Below are 17,938 nucleotides of genomic sequence, written 5' to 3' on the forward strand. Positions count from 1 at the left end.
TCCAAGCCCATCCCCATGGCCTTCAGGTCTTTCCATCTCTGTGCAGGTCCTCTTGCCCACAGACATCCCAGAGAACTTCCAGGCCCTCCACGGGGATCATTTCTTTAGGATGTGCTGCCGTTTTAGAGATGCACTGGAGGCAGGGTCGCACCTGGACTGGAAGGGGGACATTGGTCCAACATCTGCAACAACAAGAGGAAACAGGCGGGTCCTCATGCTGCCCCATGTGCTAACATGGCCCCTCCTGGGAAAGGTTAACCCGCTGCTAGTGTTGGAGAGGGTATTTTAGATCCAACTCATCAGGGATTAGCCAAACATTTATTTCTCCAGTCTCCTTTTTCTCATAATAAGTAGATCTACTTACCCAACACTAAGTCCAGATTGAATAAAAACTGGCTTTGGACTACAGAGGCCCATCTGAATATGGAAGAAGCCTTGAAAAGCAGTTTTTCCCCCCCATGTTTCCCACTCAAACTTCAACAGATGAAGAGCTAAATGGAGATTCTTATTAAACTTGGCTTTCCTGCACAAACGTGCCCCAGTGGAGAGGAAGATAAACTGGGTGCTGTAATCCAAATGACACATGCCATAAATACAGTATTCTGCATAGTTCACTCAGATTCTTTAATCCAACTTCACCTATGAAGCGGTTTGCAGCAGCTCCTCCTGTGGCTTCCGCAAAGGGGCCCCAGGTGAAATCCCACATCCCTGGCACAGGGAGGCTGTTCAGCCTTGAAACACAATTTAAAGTTTCTTCTTAATGGGCCACCCTTGAATTTCAGCATTAGTGCGGGACTCCCATCCCCGCGCGAGATGCTTCTCCCGCGTGGAGCTGGTGTCTCCAAGCAGCCAAGGCCCAGCCCTTCCCGCGGCTCCGAGGAAAGCAGCCCCAGCAAGCCCCGGCCCCGTCCTGCACAGAAAGCCAACCAGAGGAAAGGTGGCAATAAAAACTTGTGACTAACGATTCAGGAAGGATCCCATCCTTCCACAACATGCGATGCTTAGAAAACTTTCAGTTCTCCCTCCTTTTTTTTGGCTTTAAAACCAATTCAGACCTTTAATTGTGCCATCAGATGAGGCAGGAGTCATTTATAGAAAAAAGCCCTAAGTGGCCTTGACACACAAATGGAGTCAATTAACCTACAAGTCAGGGAAAGAGGTTGATGAAAAAGGAGCAGTTATATAATTTGTTCTGGGCTTGTTCTGCCTTTTCTCAAAGTCAAGGGCTTGTCCTACTAAGGGCGATGGGGAAGAGCTGCATCTGCAAAGCCTCCTTGCCGCACCACTCCTGGCGTCGAGCTGTGCTAGCGGACCTGCATCCCCTGAAATACTTCAATTTTAGAACTCCTAATTCCCCCCCCGGGGTCAGATTCTCAAACTCTTTTGGGCAAACATCCGATGATCCCTCTTGTGCTGTGCTCCTCTCCTGCGTGTGGGCATCAAACCCCTCGTTGCACCATCTGGGCTCACCCTTGGTGTCCCGTGTGGCAGCAGCCTGGGTGCTGAGGCCAGATCACCATGCAGATGTCGGCAGAGTTAAGTTACTCGCATCTTCAGGGGCTTCCCGACGTTGTGTTCTGCTGCCCGCGAGATGAGCGCCGCTGCAGCCCAGCATGGCCACACTGCCCGTCCTGCGAAAACCAGGCTCCCCATCTTGGTGCCTCCAGCCGGACCCAGCATGTGTGGAGACCAGCCAGCACAAGCTAAAGCTTTCAGGGAGCACGCGCTGATCTCAAGCCAGTTTAGGGGTAAAAGCCTCCTTTTACGGCAAAGCTGTTGGTGTGCAGGCAGTGACCAACGCGGCATCGCTACTGAGCAATTTTCTTACTTTTAGATCTATCCAACATTAAAGAAAGGACAAATAAGCTCAGCAAGAAGCAATTTTCTCTGGCAGAAGCCTAGACCAAGCTTAGCTGTGGTTGCTCTGGGCTGCGGTGAGAGGCGTCCCCAGCAAAGCAGCCCAGGGATGAGCTGGGCTTGGAGAGCTGGGGAATCCGGGCGCTGCCACAGGAGCTGACTGGTGTATTACTGCACCGGGAGCTTCAAAACAGTATCTGACACAAATGCTGAAAGAGAAAAATTAACACACACATCACTGTGCTACAAAAGCTGCAGGCCTTTGAACGATATTCAATTTATTCTTCATGGTTATCTGCAAATGCACAGCTCTGATCTCCTCTCTAATCACATCACAGACAGGGTCAGAAAGGAGGCATGGAAAAATACAAACCAAGCAAACCACATCACGTGTGTCTCCGAAGGTCTAAGGCACAAGAGAGACCAAAAGGCAGCATCTGGAAAGTTTTACTTTTTATTTTTCTAAAATACAAATGTCTTTCTTGTGTTAGTAACTTTAATATGATAGGCCAAATGCATCCAATAAAAAGGAAGCACTGGCTACAGAATTCAAAATACTGAAGGTACTTTCTGGAAAGAAATTTATTCTGTTGTTCTACACTTTAGATATAACACGGAATCAAATTCATTAGTTATTATTTTTTACATCAGAACCTTTAAAGATCAGGACTAATGAACTGGAACTTGAAAAGTTTTGAAAGTAAACTCCTATTAATGTGTAGATATGGATCCATAAAAAACATAACCAAGAATTTTATACACTTTATTAAAAGATCAAAAAATAAACAATAACAATATAGAAGTAACATACTAAAATGAGTCGCATTATGCACATTTCTAAAGCACGTACAAGCACTACAGCAATATAACGTGGCAAAAAGAAAAATAAATTCAAAGCGTACACCCTGTTGGTAGCAGTTGAGGGAATGAACTATCGTGTTATGGAACTGAAATATTGCATGAGCCTACGCCTGTCTGGATCCAATGGTATTTTAATTTCGTACAATTCCACAGGGCTAACAGTAATTGTTTGTATTTATTTTCTAAACTAAACCATTAAATCGATATCTAATGTTTCCCTTACTTTGTTTTACCAGAGATGCCTATGAAAAGAATGTGCTTCAAAAATCTACTTTACACAGTACAGTATATATGTTTTTAGATATTTAAATTAAAAATTAACAATTTAGGAGAACATTCTCTCTTTGATTTTAGTGATTGACTAAAATACAATTCTCTATTCATTTAAAAAAAATAGTGATCTGTTGTCAGGTGATATAATAAGGAGTGTGGGGAGTGTCGGTTTGTGTTCATGATTCAAAATAAAAATACAATTAAAACAAAGTTAATTGAAAAGAAAAAAAAAACCCAAACATAATCCGATCTAAGAATGGTCTTATCATCCCCTCATCTGCTAGGATACAAAAGCCATGGCAACAAAATCATTTGGCTTCCACCACTATCAAATAGCATCTGTGTACAGTAATAAAGAACTGGAACCTTGTAATTCGGTGTCAGGTAATTCTCTCTGTTGTGTGTTTGGAAAAAATAACTGAATTTTATTTAATAGTTGTGTTATTTTTGCATGTTTAAATATCTCATTTGAGAGCCATCTAGAGTTATTTTTCATGATAGAGGATGTCAGTAAAGATCACTAGCAAAGATTTTAGCAGTGTTGTCATGACCGTGCTCAGAACCCAACAAAAAGAAGTTTGACCGGCTACAATTCATTTCACATAGTGCAAAGTATTTTCTCCCATAATCCTATAAATGAGAAAGAGCTTGATTGCAAAAACTGATTAGGGCCCAGGGAAGCCTTAATAGCACGGTGGCTAGAATTAACTGATCATTTTGGATTAAAATCCAGGTTGTTGTCACAGAGACAGGGAGCATCTTATTTTTCCCAGTTTTTAAAGATACTGGGACCACATGATTCAGCAAAGCACCTGCTTAAACAAAGCCCGTGGTGCACCAAGGGCTGGCGGGGCACTTGGTGGCACCGCGAGGAGATGGAACCCTGCGAGGTGCCAGCAGCGCTTCAGCCACCAACCCCAGAGCGGGCAGGAGAGGGAGACGGTGACATCAGGTGCCACCACCCACCGCTTCTGCTCGGGGGTGCAGCTGGGACCGGCCTTGCAAAATCAGCGATCTTTCCAAACTAAATCCGGGTCTTAGGTTTTGAAAAACAAAACAAGCAGCAAAAAACCAAAACACCACCACAAAAACTTGTTCCAATCAAAAATAAATAGGCCAGCACAGGCACTTCAGCTTCTCCAAACTCGCTGGTACTGCTGAGCCCTGGCGGTGTCACCAGTGCTGTGGGGAGGGACGTGAGAGGCTGGGGGACCACGGCTGTGCTCTCCTTTGATGGCAGCTCCATGGGGCTTGTCAACCCCAACAACCCCACACCAACCCCATCCATCCACTGCTTGCCAGCCCCTTCCATTTTCCTGCCTTGCCCCAAAAGCGTAAACCAAAAATTTACAAAATCAGCAAGATGTGACATTTCAAATTCCCTCTGGGATTTCACACACTCGCTGCAGTGACAGTCACCTCCAACAGATAAACACTTCCAGCTAGAAATAGGATTAGGTGCTATGAAAAATGTGTGTACGTTGCCATGGACCTCTGGGTCCTAATAGGATTCACCGAGAACACAACCTATCAGAAACGTGACCTAGGGCATGTTTGAAAATGTAGGCCGATTAAAACAAGAAAAAAAAGCGATTCAAATCTTTGCTAGTGACCTTACTAATTAATTAAGCACTGTTTCCCATTTCTCCGTGCTGCAGGTTGGAGCTGACCTGTTCTCAGTCTGCTGTATAAGAAGCTATGGCAAACTACAAAGCTTTTACAACAGCAAAGCAACATCATGCTTTCAGATAAGTTTTATAGCAAAAAACTCCTCCTTTTCAAAGCCTTAGTAATACCTATCTCTTTTACAAACTTTTCCTGTATTATTACAGACTTTTTATATTCAAAATAAGTTCCAAGGATTTCTTTCGTGGACTATGTACATAAGTGCAAAAAAGGTGTGTCTCACACATTCGTACACTAACTGAATCAGTTTAACTGCAGCATATTTGTATCTTCAACACTGTTACAGGGTCATTCCACAATATTTTTTTTTCTTATGTACAGTTTTTGCTAATATAAATTAGTATTAAAATAGTTCTATGCTTAATTATTTAGCCCTGATCAAAATGTAACTGCGTGAGTGCTCGATTTCTGGAGAAAATTGCAGGCAGAGCTACAGTACTGAAACGGCTTAATTCTGGATTCCCACCGCGTGAATAAATGTGAAATGAAAGCAAGACCGGTCGCTATGTCGTAAATACAGGCTGTCGTGTTTTCGGAGTGAAAATACTGTGGAATAACCCTTGCCACACAACAATTTCTACAAGCTATAAAACCTGACTCTAAATCCATGTGTTGTAAACTTCTTGACTGAAAAAGTGACGTTAAAGACACAAATTCAGCGTTCACATGGGACTTTGGGATTTTAAAAATATTCAATCATATCTTTATCTGACAGTATCGAACTGTACCTTTAACAAGCTCATACTGTTACACATCACTTTTAATTTACATGTGAAAATTTCACAAATAATGTATACAAAGGTAGCCATGTTGTAGTTTTGTTGCCATAGCAACAACAACTTAATATAATTAGTTAACAATGAATCTATCATTGTAGGAGTTACAAAGTTAATTTGTTCTTAAACTGTAAACTATACAAACTAGTTATGGACTGTATTCTATACCTTACCATGCTTCAGTGTTGGCTGAGAATATAACTAAATGGGCTGAATACATGTATTAAAAACTTTAAACTTTCTCTAACTCTCCTTCAAAATTAAATTCATTAGTTACTAAAGATATCAAAAAAAGCAATAATGAAAACCTTAAAAACTAATGGTAGAGAAATGAAAATATATGACATGAATTAATGTGTTGTAGCCTAGGAACAATGCGTTGTAGCTATATTTACATTTGGATTAGGCTATCAACTTTTTTCTTTAAAAGTTATTACAGTCTTTAACATACAGTATATACTCTAAGGCCTTCAACAGGCACATGGTAAAATCAGGTCAATATCAAACTAAATCCATTCAACAGGAATGGGAAATTAAGATTTTCCTCATAAATTTCACCTTTTGTTTGTTTTTCCTCCTCAATTGTCACGTCTGTGAAATGTACAAGGGATAAACAAAACGAGGACTCCAGTTTCTCAATCCGTCTGTACCGCCCGTCCTAGAGCTCGTCCGCTCGTCCCCTCCTGTCCGGCCGCATCCACTGGCCGCGTCCCCGTCTCCATCGTCACCTCCAGCGCGGGTCCGGTCCAGCGCGGGCGGGATGCGGCAGGATCCCCGTGGGATGCCGGTGCGGTTGGGGACCAGCCCGGCGATGCCGGGTTCGGGGACACTCCAAGCGCAGCGCGAGATGGACGGGGGTGGCAGAGAGCAAAAAACAACCCAAAACAACCAAAACAAAAAAGCGCTTTGGGGTGTTGGGGAAGGGGCCGGCGTGGGCTGCCCAGGGAGGTAACGGTTTCCAGAACATCGCGATGCAAAAATACACAGTCAAAAAAAATTCATCGGCTAGAAATCTCCAACTAAAAAACACGGCTGATTGCGAAATCATGTTCCAAATTACTAAAACCACTGTATTTAACAAAAATAATCTTAATAGTTTTACGAATCCATTTTATTTTAAATCCCTCTTTTATTGTCTGCTTATGTTACAGTTTAGTAGTAGTACTTTTTATTGAAACTACTAGCAACCTTTTTTTTTGTGAAAATGATCAATCTCAGCTTTCATTTTCCCTCTGCATGACCCGTTTTATCCAAGTTTCAGCATTTCTTGCATATTGTTTGCATAAGGCTGAGAGAAATGGACAAAGAGAAATAACTTTGGATAAATAAAAAATATAGGTTCATGGAAAGTCGGAAGCTTATAAAAATGTCACTAAAATTATATTGATTTAAACAAACTTACATACATCTCTTGTCAAATAAAGGATGATATTCATGCTTTTATGACATTTGTTTAGAGTCACTAACTAGCTTGGTGACTTTGTAATATTCTATTTAGGAAATTTATAGTCTGGCGACTGTTTTTTTTTTTTCTTTCTTGAACAAAGAAAATTAGAGCAAGTCATTGCACAACTAGTTTAAATAGTGCTACCTCAAAATGGCATTTTTGCCAAGATTGTTTTGAATTTGGTGAAGTTTAGTGCTTCAAGCTTTTCTTTCCTTAAACGCATTTACAAATTAACTCTAAATTTGCCAGCAATATAAAAACTGTTGTGGCACCTAATATAACTACCCTGAACATCCCTCATTGGACCTCTTTAATAAAAAATAATCCTTAAATGCTTTGTATTTTTTCAGTGCTTTAAATGTGACATGAAAACAGCTGTATTCTAGGTTTACATTCTATGCACATCTATGCCAGATGTTTAAGTCGATAAATAAAATAGGAGGTTACATCAAAGTGTCAAGATATACAAAAATCCATTTAGCACTGAAAAAATTCCAACCTCCTTGAACTCATAAAGCCATACAAGCTTGAATGCATCCTTTCTGGCTTAAGAAGATCAGCTCTGTTCTTTGTTGAGGCACTGGCACAGGTTGTGCAAAACCCATTTTTTGATACACAAATAATTTCAAACAGGAAGTACTCAAATCCACTTTTTCCACTAACAACGTTATGGTTTTGGGAAACAGAAACTCAGTGGTGAAAAAAAAAACAGGTATGCGGTTGCCAATATAAATGAGAGACACTGATTACAGGCAACGCTGCTGCTTGTGAACACCGACGGCTGGGAAACATCTATGGATGCGACTGGGGGCTCACAAAGGAGGGTCTTTGGGTGGAGATGTTTTTTCCCCCTCTTTCAGGGTTTGGTTCAAAGCCTGCTGAAATGAATGGAGAGATTCCTTCGGGCTCAAGGTCTTTTTAAGCTGGGCTCTACAAAGGTTCTTGTTAGGAATGAGTCTCCACGGGCAGACGGTCAGAGCGTGCGCTGGGACACACCAGTTGTGCCCTAACATGCCCCTCCATCACTTTTGGTCCATGGAGAAACACATCTAGCAAACTATCTGTGCTCACACTACAGGAGTTGGGGCAAGGAGAGCCTTGAACCAAGATAAGGGACTTGGAAAAGAAAATACAATCTGGTTATCAAAATTTGGCACCCTACAGGAACACCGTGAGCTCGGGGCAGCCAGCCCTCCCGACACCGGGCGCTGGCCTCTTGCTCTCTTCCATAACGCCAGTGACATTGTAAAGCTATGACAGGGATGAATTTGGTTGTATCCTCAACCAAAATGCATTCTGCAGCCAGATTGTTCAGCAATGCAGCGTAACGACAGGCTGGGCTCTCCAGGGTGCACAGGCTGGAAATTGTTTTATTCGTGCGTATGAAAAGGAGGTATTGAGAACTAGCCCTTGTTGTGTGGCAAACATTACTCTTGATCAAGTAGAAGGTGCCAAAATATATCCACTGACCTACAGGAGCTCCGTTAAAATGAATGTTTATCTATGGTAGAAAGCTTATGCTGAGCTTTCTCCTGCTGTGTTACTGCTATGTTTGCTTTAAAGGGCCAGAGATCACAGGGGAAAAAAGATCATCCACTTCTGGAAAATGGTAATTAAATAATCAGTGCACACTGACAAAATCTCAAGAAGAGCCACATAACATTTCAAGCCGAAATGTTTCAGTGTGCTTAGTGGGGACAAGCCCCCAGACACGGTGTTACCCAACCTGGGCTAAGTCACACTATGGGCCCCCTCCGGCTAACGGTGCCATTTGCTCCTCTCCAACGCAGGGACTCTTTGCCCAGCTGAAGCTGTCTCACTTTACCACCTTTCTTCTCTCTGTTTGACCGCACCATGAGAACAGCCAGAGATTGTGCGCCGTTTGCAGCTGAAAATGCACTTCAATGGCCAACAGAACTGCAGAAATCCCTTGATGCTTACTGCTATCTGAGCAAAGCGTTCCTGCCCCTGACTGAGCGCGGGCTTTTGTGGTATTGTGGTGTTTTTTCCAAAAATTTCCAGAATTGAAAGAAATACCCTGAACTGGACTAAAATGACGGCTGTCCTTTCATAGCACACTATAGGAGATGCTATCTGAAGGCAAACTTTAAATGATAAAAGGAGCATTTAACACAAGCAACTTTAGCTGACATTAACAGCAAAATCCAGCAAAGGGCAGAACATTCCTGTGTCGTGTTTTTCAAGCACATAATTCCTGTTTCCCACAATAACATTTTTAGTAAAAAACAAACAAAACCCCATAAAACCTACAGTATATGAAAACTTAAGACATAACAATAATGAAAAAATGGTATTGAGTATACTTGATAATGATGTACACTTTAAAATCAATAGACTATGATGTAAACAAAACAGTAAGATAACACTTTAAAAACAAGACAAACATTTATCCATCGATAGTATACAGTAAACCAACAGTCCGCTGTGCAGATGCACTTATCAGGATGGTAGTCATAAAATGATTAAGTGTGTTAAAGTAAGGTGTTATAAAAGTCTATTATAATTTTCTACTTGTATATCTCATATAACAGAGCGCTGTTTGTTAATTGTTTCTATAGTGCTTTTTTTCTTTTTTTCCTTTTTTTTTTTCTTTTTTTTTTTTTTTTGACATTCCCATTGATCAGTTTTTGGTTAACATGTAGGCTGCAACAGGCTTACTGTAGAGGTGGTAGAGAACAATAGAGGGAAGAGGGGATATATACAGAAAGGCCATGCGCAGCTTCCCACCAAGAAGTCCTGGTGCTCCATGATTTTACTGTTCAGAATTTCAACATAGTCTGCTGCAGGCAAAAGAAAAAACAAACAAACAAAGTGAGACGTTCAAGAAATATCTATATCCCAATAAACGTCATTACAATAAGATAAATCTGCATCCTCACTGCGTTGGCCAAGAGGTTGACATTAGTATGTTGCAAAGAGAACACATTTTATTCCCTTAATTTTCTGATGTAGGGTAAAATTGCTAATAACACATGTGGCATCCTGTTTAATCTGCACTTAGGGCTTTCCACTTCCAATGTGCTTCACACACAATGACAAGACAACTAGTGAACGAGGGAGGTGGGCAAAAATCACTCATTTTTGAAACAGGACAGCAGGTGGAGTGACTAAGCAGAGGGTCAAAGAAATATCTGACCACGATGGTTAGCTCATGTTTCCTTTGGAGAGAGGCACACATAGTCACTTTAAAATCTGATCCTAAAGGAGCCACGAGCCAAAGACAAAGCAGGTGCAGAGACAGAGCACAGAGGCAGAAATCCTGCGCTCAGGCAACCCTCTCTTGGAGCAAACTGCCTCTCTTGGGATATACTTGTGAAAATCCTCCCCTGAAGGACCAAAGACTTGTCTCCTGCAGAGCCAGCCTGGCTACCAGGACCTCATCAACCGTGGAGGAAAAGAAAAACATCTGCCAGAGCAGCAAGGGTTTCAGTTACCCAGGTCCCACTCAGGGCATCTTTGGGAATCGTCCCTCAGGTCCCCCAAGGACCTTGTTGGGCAGAGCACCTGAGCACACGCACAATTTCATGTGCTTGAGCAGCAGCATGAAACGATGTGTCCTCAAGAGATTTGCTGGCCTTAAGTTCATGCGCGGCCACAGAGCGTAACAACCCAGGAATGGGATCAAAACACGTGCTGCTACATGGAAATGGTCACTGGTCTGTGAGCACTGGGGACGCTGGGGGACAACGTTGCCCTTTTCTGCCAGTCTCCAGAGGTGGTTTATGTCCTGCAGTTGTGAGGTGTTCAGAGGACAAGCGGCAGAGAGGTGGCTCGCACACGGGCTCAAGCTGCCCTCATGAAGAACAGGCTTTGTGTCTGACCCAGACCCCTTCCATGCCCAACAACCTGATCCCCAGGAAATCCCATCAAGTTCAACATGCTGACCTTCTTTCAAGCACAGTTTTTCATGGTCCTTAACAGCAAGGCCAGTGCTTTATTTGGACAGATTGTACTGTGCTCCCTACTTGCTAAATAAATATATTGCATGGAAGTTACCTGCTTAGTCTTAATCAATAGCTATATCAGTGTGAGTTTAAGTACGTGCACATTTAAGTAAAAATAATTCAGAAACAAAATAAGTTTCCTGAAAGAAATGCTGGAAACAATCGCAAAGAGGTCAAGATTGAGGCTCTTCCCATACAAATAATCTCCTTATCAGAAGGAACAGACTGTTCCAAAAGTGTTCTGAAAACGGGTTAACATGTCAGGTGTCACGTCTGTCTGTTGTTTGAGAGAGCAGTACGCTGTGTAACACACATTTTCACTAACAGGGAGAGCTCAGTGTTCACCCCTGGACTAACAGGGGCCCACAGCCACAGTCAGCAGGACATTTATATATACACTAGTTCATTTAGGTGAGCAGAGATAAGGGCCACCACCAATATGAACGGCTTCTGTTGGTTGCTAAAGATGTAATTAGAGAATTGCTTGCCAAATTAATTTCAAGCATTTAAGTACTTGCCTGTCATACATGACCAAAGGGAGAAACAGGTTGCATGTCTCTGTATGCTAAGTGGCCTGTACTGGGAAAATCTAGTGACCTCATGTTAAATTGGCTGAACAGCTCTTTGTTCTCTTGGGGTACATAATACACTAATGAACTGACACCCTCAAGGGATTTTCTCTCATGAACATCAGCTAACATTCACAAATAAAAGCAATAGGAAAATGACACTGCTGCTATAGCTGTGAAATAACACTCTAAGTCAAAGAAAAGGACAAACTCCTCCATCATTCCCACTGAGAGAAACCCAGCAGCCTAGGGAAGTCCAGGATCTGCAGGCAGGGTGAAGGATATGTTGTTTGTGGTGTTAATCCTGGTCCCAAACACATACAAGGACCTCTGAAGAAACCCACCATGAGCCAAGCCCCCGCTGCAGCTGAACAGCAGATCTCTGCTCAGACTGCAGCAGCCTTGCAGATGCACAGCAGCTGACAACAACCCAATCCTGCTTACTCCAGAAAGGAAATAATGCCACTAACAGCAAAAGAGAAGTTGCACCTTTCCAGCTGACTCGCTACCAGAGCGGTCTTTGCCATCGATAGCGCAAATCCCTGAGGCATCTGCAGGCAGCTGGGAACCGTGCAGAGCAAGAGTAACCTGTAAACAGACTCAGGGGAATGCAAGAAGGGAGGCTACGAACATTGTAAACCAGATTTTTTTAGACGCAAGGGAACATTTGTTATATGCCAGAGGGTTGGTCCATATCTGTGCTGAATTTCTTTTGAGCTGGCAGAGCATAAAGCCACTGGGGTGCTGCAGGCTTGGGCCCTCTGCCCAAGCCAGCCCCCCTTTTGAGGGACACAGTGCACTTGTACAAAGCAATCCGCTGTAAAGAGAAATACCGAAAATGAACTTACTGTTCTATCGGGAACTTCTACATCTGTGAAACAAACATGCTGCTACTCAGTTCATCTACTGATAACTGGGATATCTACAGAGAGAAAAAATAAAAATAAAAAAAAAAAAAGAACACAACACATTAAAACATTGTCTTGAGATCAGGCTGCTCATTCTGTCTTCAGTATCAGTGTCTTATAAAACAGGAGCCATTCCCAAGAGGTCTTATTTTGCCACACATGGAGTACAACATAGCTGCATCAATACTGATGCCTTGTGGAGTACATGGTGATAGTACTGGGATTTTAACTCCATAGACTACAAGTAAGACAGAAATGCCCTGACACTATCTGGCTGAAACAGGACTCATACAGCCACAGAGCAACGCTGCACAGGAATTGCTGCTTTTTTCTCCTGATCAATACGAGTATGAGTAAGACCTGCTCTACCTGAAAATAACAACAAAGCACAGAAAAAGACTAGCAATCCCTACTGGGAGCAGTAAAACTCTGCCTACGACTTATGCAGGCAAAACTTCTACTGAAAGCCTCATGACCTCATACTACATAAGACCAGAGGATGCCCCCCTGAGATACTACTGACATTTGGCATGGCTCGCAGCCTCCTAAAGAACAAAGTGACAACCCATTTTCTTCCCGATAGCTCTAAATCTGAGAGCATGACAAGTAAAAATGCTAAAATTAGTACTAGGGGAAAAAAAAAAAAAAAGTGTTTGAAATATCTCTGGTCTAACTGGGAAAAGTTGTGGCACACCAAATTATCAGGAAGCATCACTAGGACAGGTTGTGCATATACAGTTCAGGACTGGTGCGGAAGCAGCCATCACAACTCAGTATTTTCAGAGGAAAGTTTTGAAGAGAATTATGGCTCGGCAGACATGCATGAAATCCTGTACGCTTATGGCAGTGCTACAACGGCACGTACTGCACATCCAGAGTCATTTCTGTAGGGATGGGTGACATGCTACTCATGTAAATAAGCTTCAGACTTCATAATGTTGCCCCCCGATTTTCTGGGTTTCGATTGGTTTTTGGGGTTTTGTTTTTTAGAGTCCAATCTTGCAACGAGGGGAGGCTGCTGTTTTCACTTCCACTTTCCAGCCCAGAGAGGACATGCCAAAATACCACAGGGAAGGATGCTCAGGGTGGTATTTCTGCTTGAGACTGAAAGCAGAAGTGCTGCAGTCTTGCGCAACGGTGTGGTTGGGAGTTTTACAGCCCGGTTTTTCAGGATCTTGGGGGATGTAATTTTTGGAGAAGCACCTGCACCCCTGCTAATCGCCCATCCCTACGCTCCGGCCAGGCTCGCTGCCCATCCCGCACACGGCAGGACCAGCCGGTGCCCCCTCACCGATCCCCAGACACACACACACACACACACACACACGCTGCCTCCTGCACCGAGCCGAGCGGGTCAGGAAGGCGCTCGGCCCCGTGCAGGATCCGGCCCTTGCCCGGTCCTCGAGATCGGAACACGTGAAAGAAAGCCATTGAAAGGGCCAAACCTGATTGGCGGTAGCTGTTGCAGCGAAGGGGACGCTGGTGGCAGGAGTTGTTGCTGCAGACACAGTGGTGGGCGTAGCACCGTGCATCATGGGCACTTTCGGAAGGGAGCCATGGAAGCGACATACGGGAGGGTGGAGCGTATATATATATTTTGTTTGTTTGTTTGTTTGTATTTTTAATGTAACCATGGCAACATGTGGTGGATTTGGGGGCGTGGCAGGAATCACAGCAACAAGCCATGTGACATCATCATGAAGGACACATCGGGGCGCAGCATGCAATCACAGTGCAAAGCAAGACAGCGTTGGGAAAAAAATAAACAAGAGAGAAGGGGAAAAGCCAATTACAATTATAATTAAGGAAAAAACCAAAACATTCTCAACACTTAGTACATTTATAAGCAGAACAATGATGTATTAGACTCTGAGGGCCAAATTTCCAAAGGGGGGAGAGGGTGGGTGTGCTAGCAAAAGCCCACGTCAGCTCGCACCCATGGGGAGTTAGACACAGCCAGTGCACGTTCCTTTGGGTGGGGACATTTTGGCAAGCGCACCCTCCCACCCGCCTGGGAAAGCTTGTCCCCTTCCCTCCCCACCCCGTCCCCGCCAGCAACCAGAGGTACACAATGCACTTTGCAGTGGCCACTGTGGCCCTTTCACTGGGTTTTTTCGCCTCTCTCTAGAGGGGACGATGTTTTGGCATGGGACAGAGCTGGAGGCATGGCAAACAAGCGGCTGGCAGCCCGAGCTCTCTACGTACAAATTCAGCGTGCTTCCTTTCCACCCTAATTCTAGAGGATTTGGCAAAATTCCCCCACTGTGGGGTGGTGTGGGGATGGAGAGTGGAGGGGGCTGAGAGGGAAAAATACATGAATGCATCCAAACAGGTACAATTTGCAGGAAGAGCATCCGAAAGGACAACACGGCAGCAGGGAGCTCGGCAGCCTCCTGAAGCTGCGCGTTCCGCAGAGCACAGCGCTGGAGGGGATGCTCTGTGGCGCACATGGGCATCCCTCAAACCCAGGGGGTTTGCAGGACCAGGAAGCGATGGAAAGGCCTGGCTGTCCCTGCACACATGCGGTGGGGAAGCAGACTTGCCTTGCCCTCCACCGCAGCAAACAGGCAGCCCCAGCGGGGAGCACACGTCCCTGCAGGCTGAGCACGCTCCAGGACACTGGAGCATGTGGGTTGGGGTTTCCTACAGGCAGACGTGTGTTTGAAGGGCTAAGCTCCCTATCAAGCAAGCAGCGTGTCCTCCCTGCACTACAGGGATGGGGAGGTTCGAGAGCAGACTGCTTAGCCACTCCTGCCAAAGCTTTCAGATCCGCTCTCCAAAAGCCTTGCACCCTCCCCGGGGCTCCTGCCTCTCTCCCTCTGGTTGAAGCAGGCACCCACCTGAATGCTGGCAGTCTCGTCTAACCTTGGTTGGAGGATGAAAGCTCAGTTTTCAGCCACCCTGCTGTGCTCAAAGACCTGCACAGGTGCCCAGTAAGACCCAGACTCTGAGCCTGAACGTACTGGATGCCTGCAGCAGCAGTGAGCGGGTACTCAGCCCTGTCCCCTCACCGTACCCCAGGTACACCAGCAGCAGCATCTCCCTACAGTTCTGGTACCTGCACAGCTGACACTCCACTAAAGAGATCTTCAGCCTGCCCACAGTTTCAGCCCTGCTTCTCTCGCTGTACAAGAACCGGCCTGCTCTGGCAGAAGGGCTGACCCCACCTGCATCCCTCCTTAGTGTCTTTATTCAACCAGTCTCCTAAAAATATCCTCAGAAGAAAAACGAAAAATCCAAACTCTAATCCACCTGATGCCTGACACAAAAAAAAAAATCAATCAACAGGATCTTCCCCTTGGTATTTCCTTTTGTTGTATGACTTTAATGGCTTGTAAAAACATTTAAAGTGACAAATCTTTGTCTCTGCAGCGGAACTAAATAGGGGTGGGAACACATCACATTGGATTCTCTTATTAGTCACATGAAACACTGCACAGAAATTAAAAGGGATGCAACCATTTAAGCCTCAGAGAAGACAGCGAATAGACAGTCACAACACTCAGCCACCCAGGTTCTCACTGACACATACTAACTTGCTGTCTCTTTCAGATTTGGAAAAGTTGAGAAGTTGTGTAGAAAAACCTACCAACGCTTGCAGTGGGTGTCATGCACAGAACTGACCCTGCACACCATGCATTGAAGCGTGGAAAGATGAACAAAAGGGATATTTCATTAGTGAAGCTTCAGTGTTAGAAATCACTTTAACTAAAAAGCAGGTATTCTCTTTGCAGCATTTAGTATTTAAGCAGATGCAAACAGATTCTGAGTACTGGTGCATAAATTGTTTAAAATCAGTTTTAAGAGATCATAGCAAACCAAATTAATTCTTGAATTCTTGGGTAGTAGAGAATATATTTCTTCGCCCACCCTGGCATTGAATTATATGATCTATCCTTGAAATCAAGGTTGTTAGGGGTTTGTTTTTTTTTTTTTTTGGTATCAGTTGTGTTGATTTCTTTCTGATCATGTCAGCAGAAAACAAATTGCCCTTAGAGAAACATCAAACTCATGTTAAAACCGACTTTCCAAAAGCAATTTACTCCTGCAAGCAGGGACTGGGATTCAAAGTCTCTAGTTTAAGCTGAAAGAGGCAGGTTTTTTTCCTGGACTTTAAACAATTGCAGTGATGATGCTGTTTTCAGTAGCCACCCTGACTTTCCCCGCCACGGCAACCCACAATGCTGATCTCTCAATAACTGAACGGGAGAAACTAAGAACAGCAGCAGGTCGCTTTCCCTCCCCACGGTGAGAGCTGCTCTGTGCCACTTCTCCGCTTGGGCTGCCAGAGCGCTGCGAAGCCCCAGACCAGACCTGCAGTCTGGCGCATAAGGGAAAATGAGGATGCGTAAAGTAAATTAATCAGAGATCTGTCCTCTGACTGGAAGTTCGCTGCTCTGCCCAGCATTAATGTCCTCAGATGAGAGCAGCTGCCAGCAAATAGACCTGTTACGCATCATCTCTGCACGTAATTTCATTGCCACGAGACAGGGCACAGCAGCCCAGTGAGAGTGTTGGGTAAAAGCTAATTTATGGTGCTGACATCAGAAATGCGTGTCCTTATGTCAACTGTGGCAACCTCGACCTCGAGGAAGAAGAGCATGAAGCCAGCTCAGGGCCTTGGCATTGACAAAGGTGTCAGCGTTTCCTGCAGAAGCATTTCGCTTGGCACCGAACAGAGAGCCTAAGTTCTGCTCAGCCCGTCCCCTCCAGGAGCACTTTGCAGAGCACACAGGGGGAGGCTCCTACCCGAGTCCCTCCCTGCGTCTCTCCAAGCAAGACTCCACTTCCCTGGAAGAACATCTTGGCAGCTGCTGAGCTCCGAGTGTCTCCAAGTGCTCTCAGAGCAGGAAAGCCAAAGGAGCACAGGGTTTGGGCCTCAGCTCTCTGGAGCTCACACCTGAGAGTTTGGTTTCAGTATGGGACACTCCCTAAATCTTTTCCCCTGACCCCAAGGGATGGCGAGACCAAGGTGCACGTCCACTACGTGTTCACCTGGCAGCGCCAGCCCAGAGGAACACCGTCTATATTTTTGCAAATATCATCTGGCAAGTGAACACAGCATTAAACATTAAAAACATTGGGCATTCACTTTCTTTTAACGCTACGCAATGATAATAATGACACTAAAAAACAAGCTATCAACTTTGGAATATTTCTAATTCAGCCACTTGCAACACTAAGCAGGTTTTGTTTTTCATTTGGCTGCAGTGAATAGAAGTTAATTGGCTAGTCAGCAGCCACATCTGCCACGTCAATATTTTGAGTCCTATATGAATTACTGAACTGCATCTTTCAATTTTACTCTGAGACCTTAAAGGTACAATAAAAGCTGTGAGCTAAATTGCTTTTAAAAAGCTTAGGCTATCATCCTGCTCAAAAGACAAGCAAGAGGGAAATATATGCCTTTAAAGAGGATTATGTAATTTGTATTTACTAAATATGAACCATTCCCTCTATCAACATCATGGCTGCTGGAATATGTAGGTCACTGACCTAGAAGCTCAGAAAGATACCTGCAGCTTCAAGTGAGCACGCACAGAGGTCCGTAAGACATTTTAACATGAGTCCATAAGAGTGCTACGCAAGAGTCAAA

At 44.3% G+C, this 17,938-nt stretch overlaps 1 protein-coding gene across 10 annotated transcripts in view; it reads right to left on the reverse strand.

The window, feature by feature from the left end:
- Positions 1-2,288: 2,288 nt before the first annotated feature.
- The window catches only part of MBNL3 (muscleblind like splicing regulator 3), a 92,047-nt gene continuing 76,397 nt past the window's right edge, over positions 2,289-17,938 (reverse strand). For 6 of the 10 annotated variants that reach the window (XM_082061723.1, XM_082061721.1, XM_082061717.1 and 3 more), the window contains 3 exons: positions 13,788-13,882; positions 12,283-12,356; positions 2,289-9,701 (listed from right to left, as the gene is read on the reverse strand). In XM_082061723.1, the coding sequence (XP_081917849.1) occupies positions 12,300-12,356; positions 13,788-13,882 (152 nt within the window). In that variant the 3' untranslated portion in view covers positions 2,289-9,701; positions 12,283-12,299. The remainder of the gene's footprint in view (positions 9,702-12,282; positions 12,357-13,787; positions 13,883-17,938) is intronic. The other 4 variants (XR_014184955.1, XR_014184957.1, XM_082061720.1 and 1 more) reach the window with 3 other exon arrangements.

The sequence above is a fragment of the Streptopelia decaocto genome (assembly GCF_964273445.1).
Source record: "Streptopelia decaocto genome assembly, chromosome: 10".
Taxonomy (NCBI): domain Eukaryota; kingdom Metazoa; phylum Chordata; class Aves; order Columbiformes; family Columbidae; genus Streptopelia; species Streptopelia decaocto.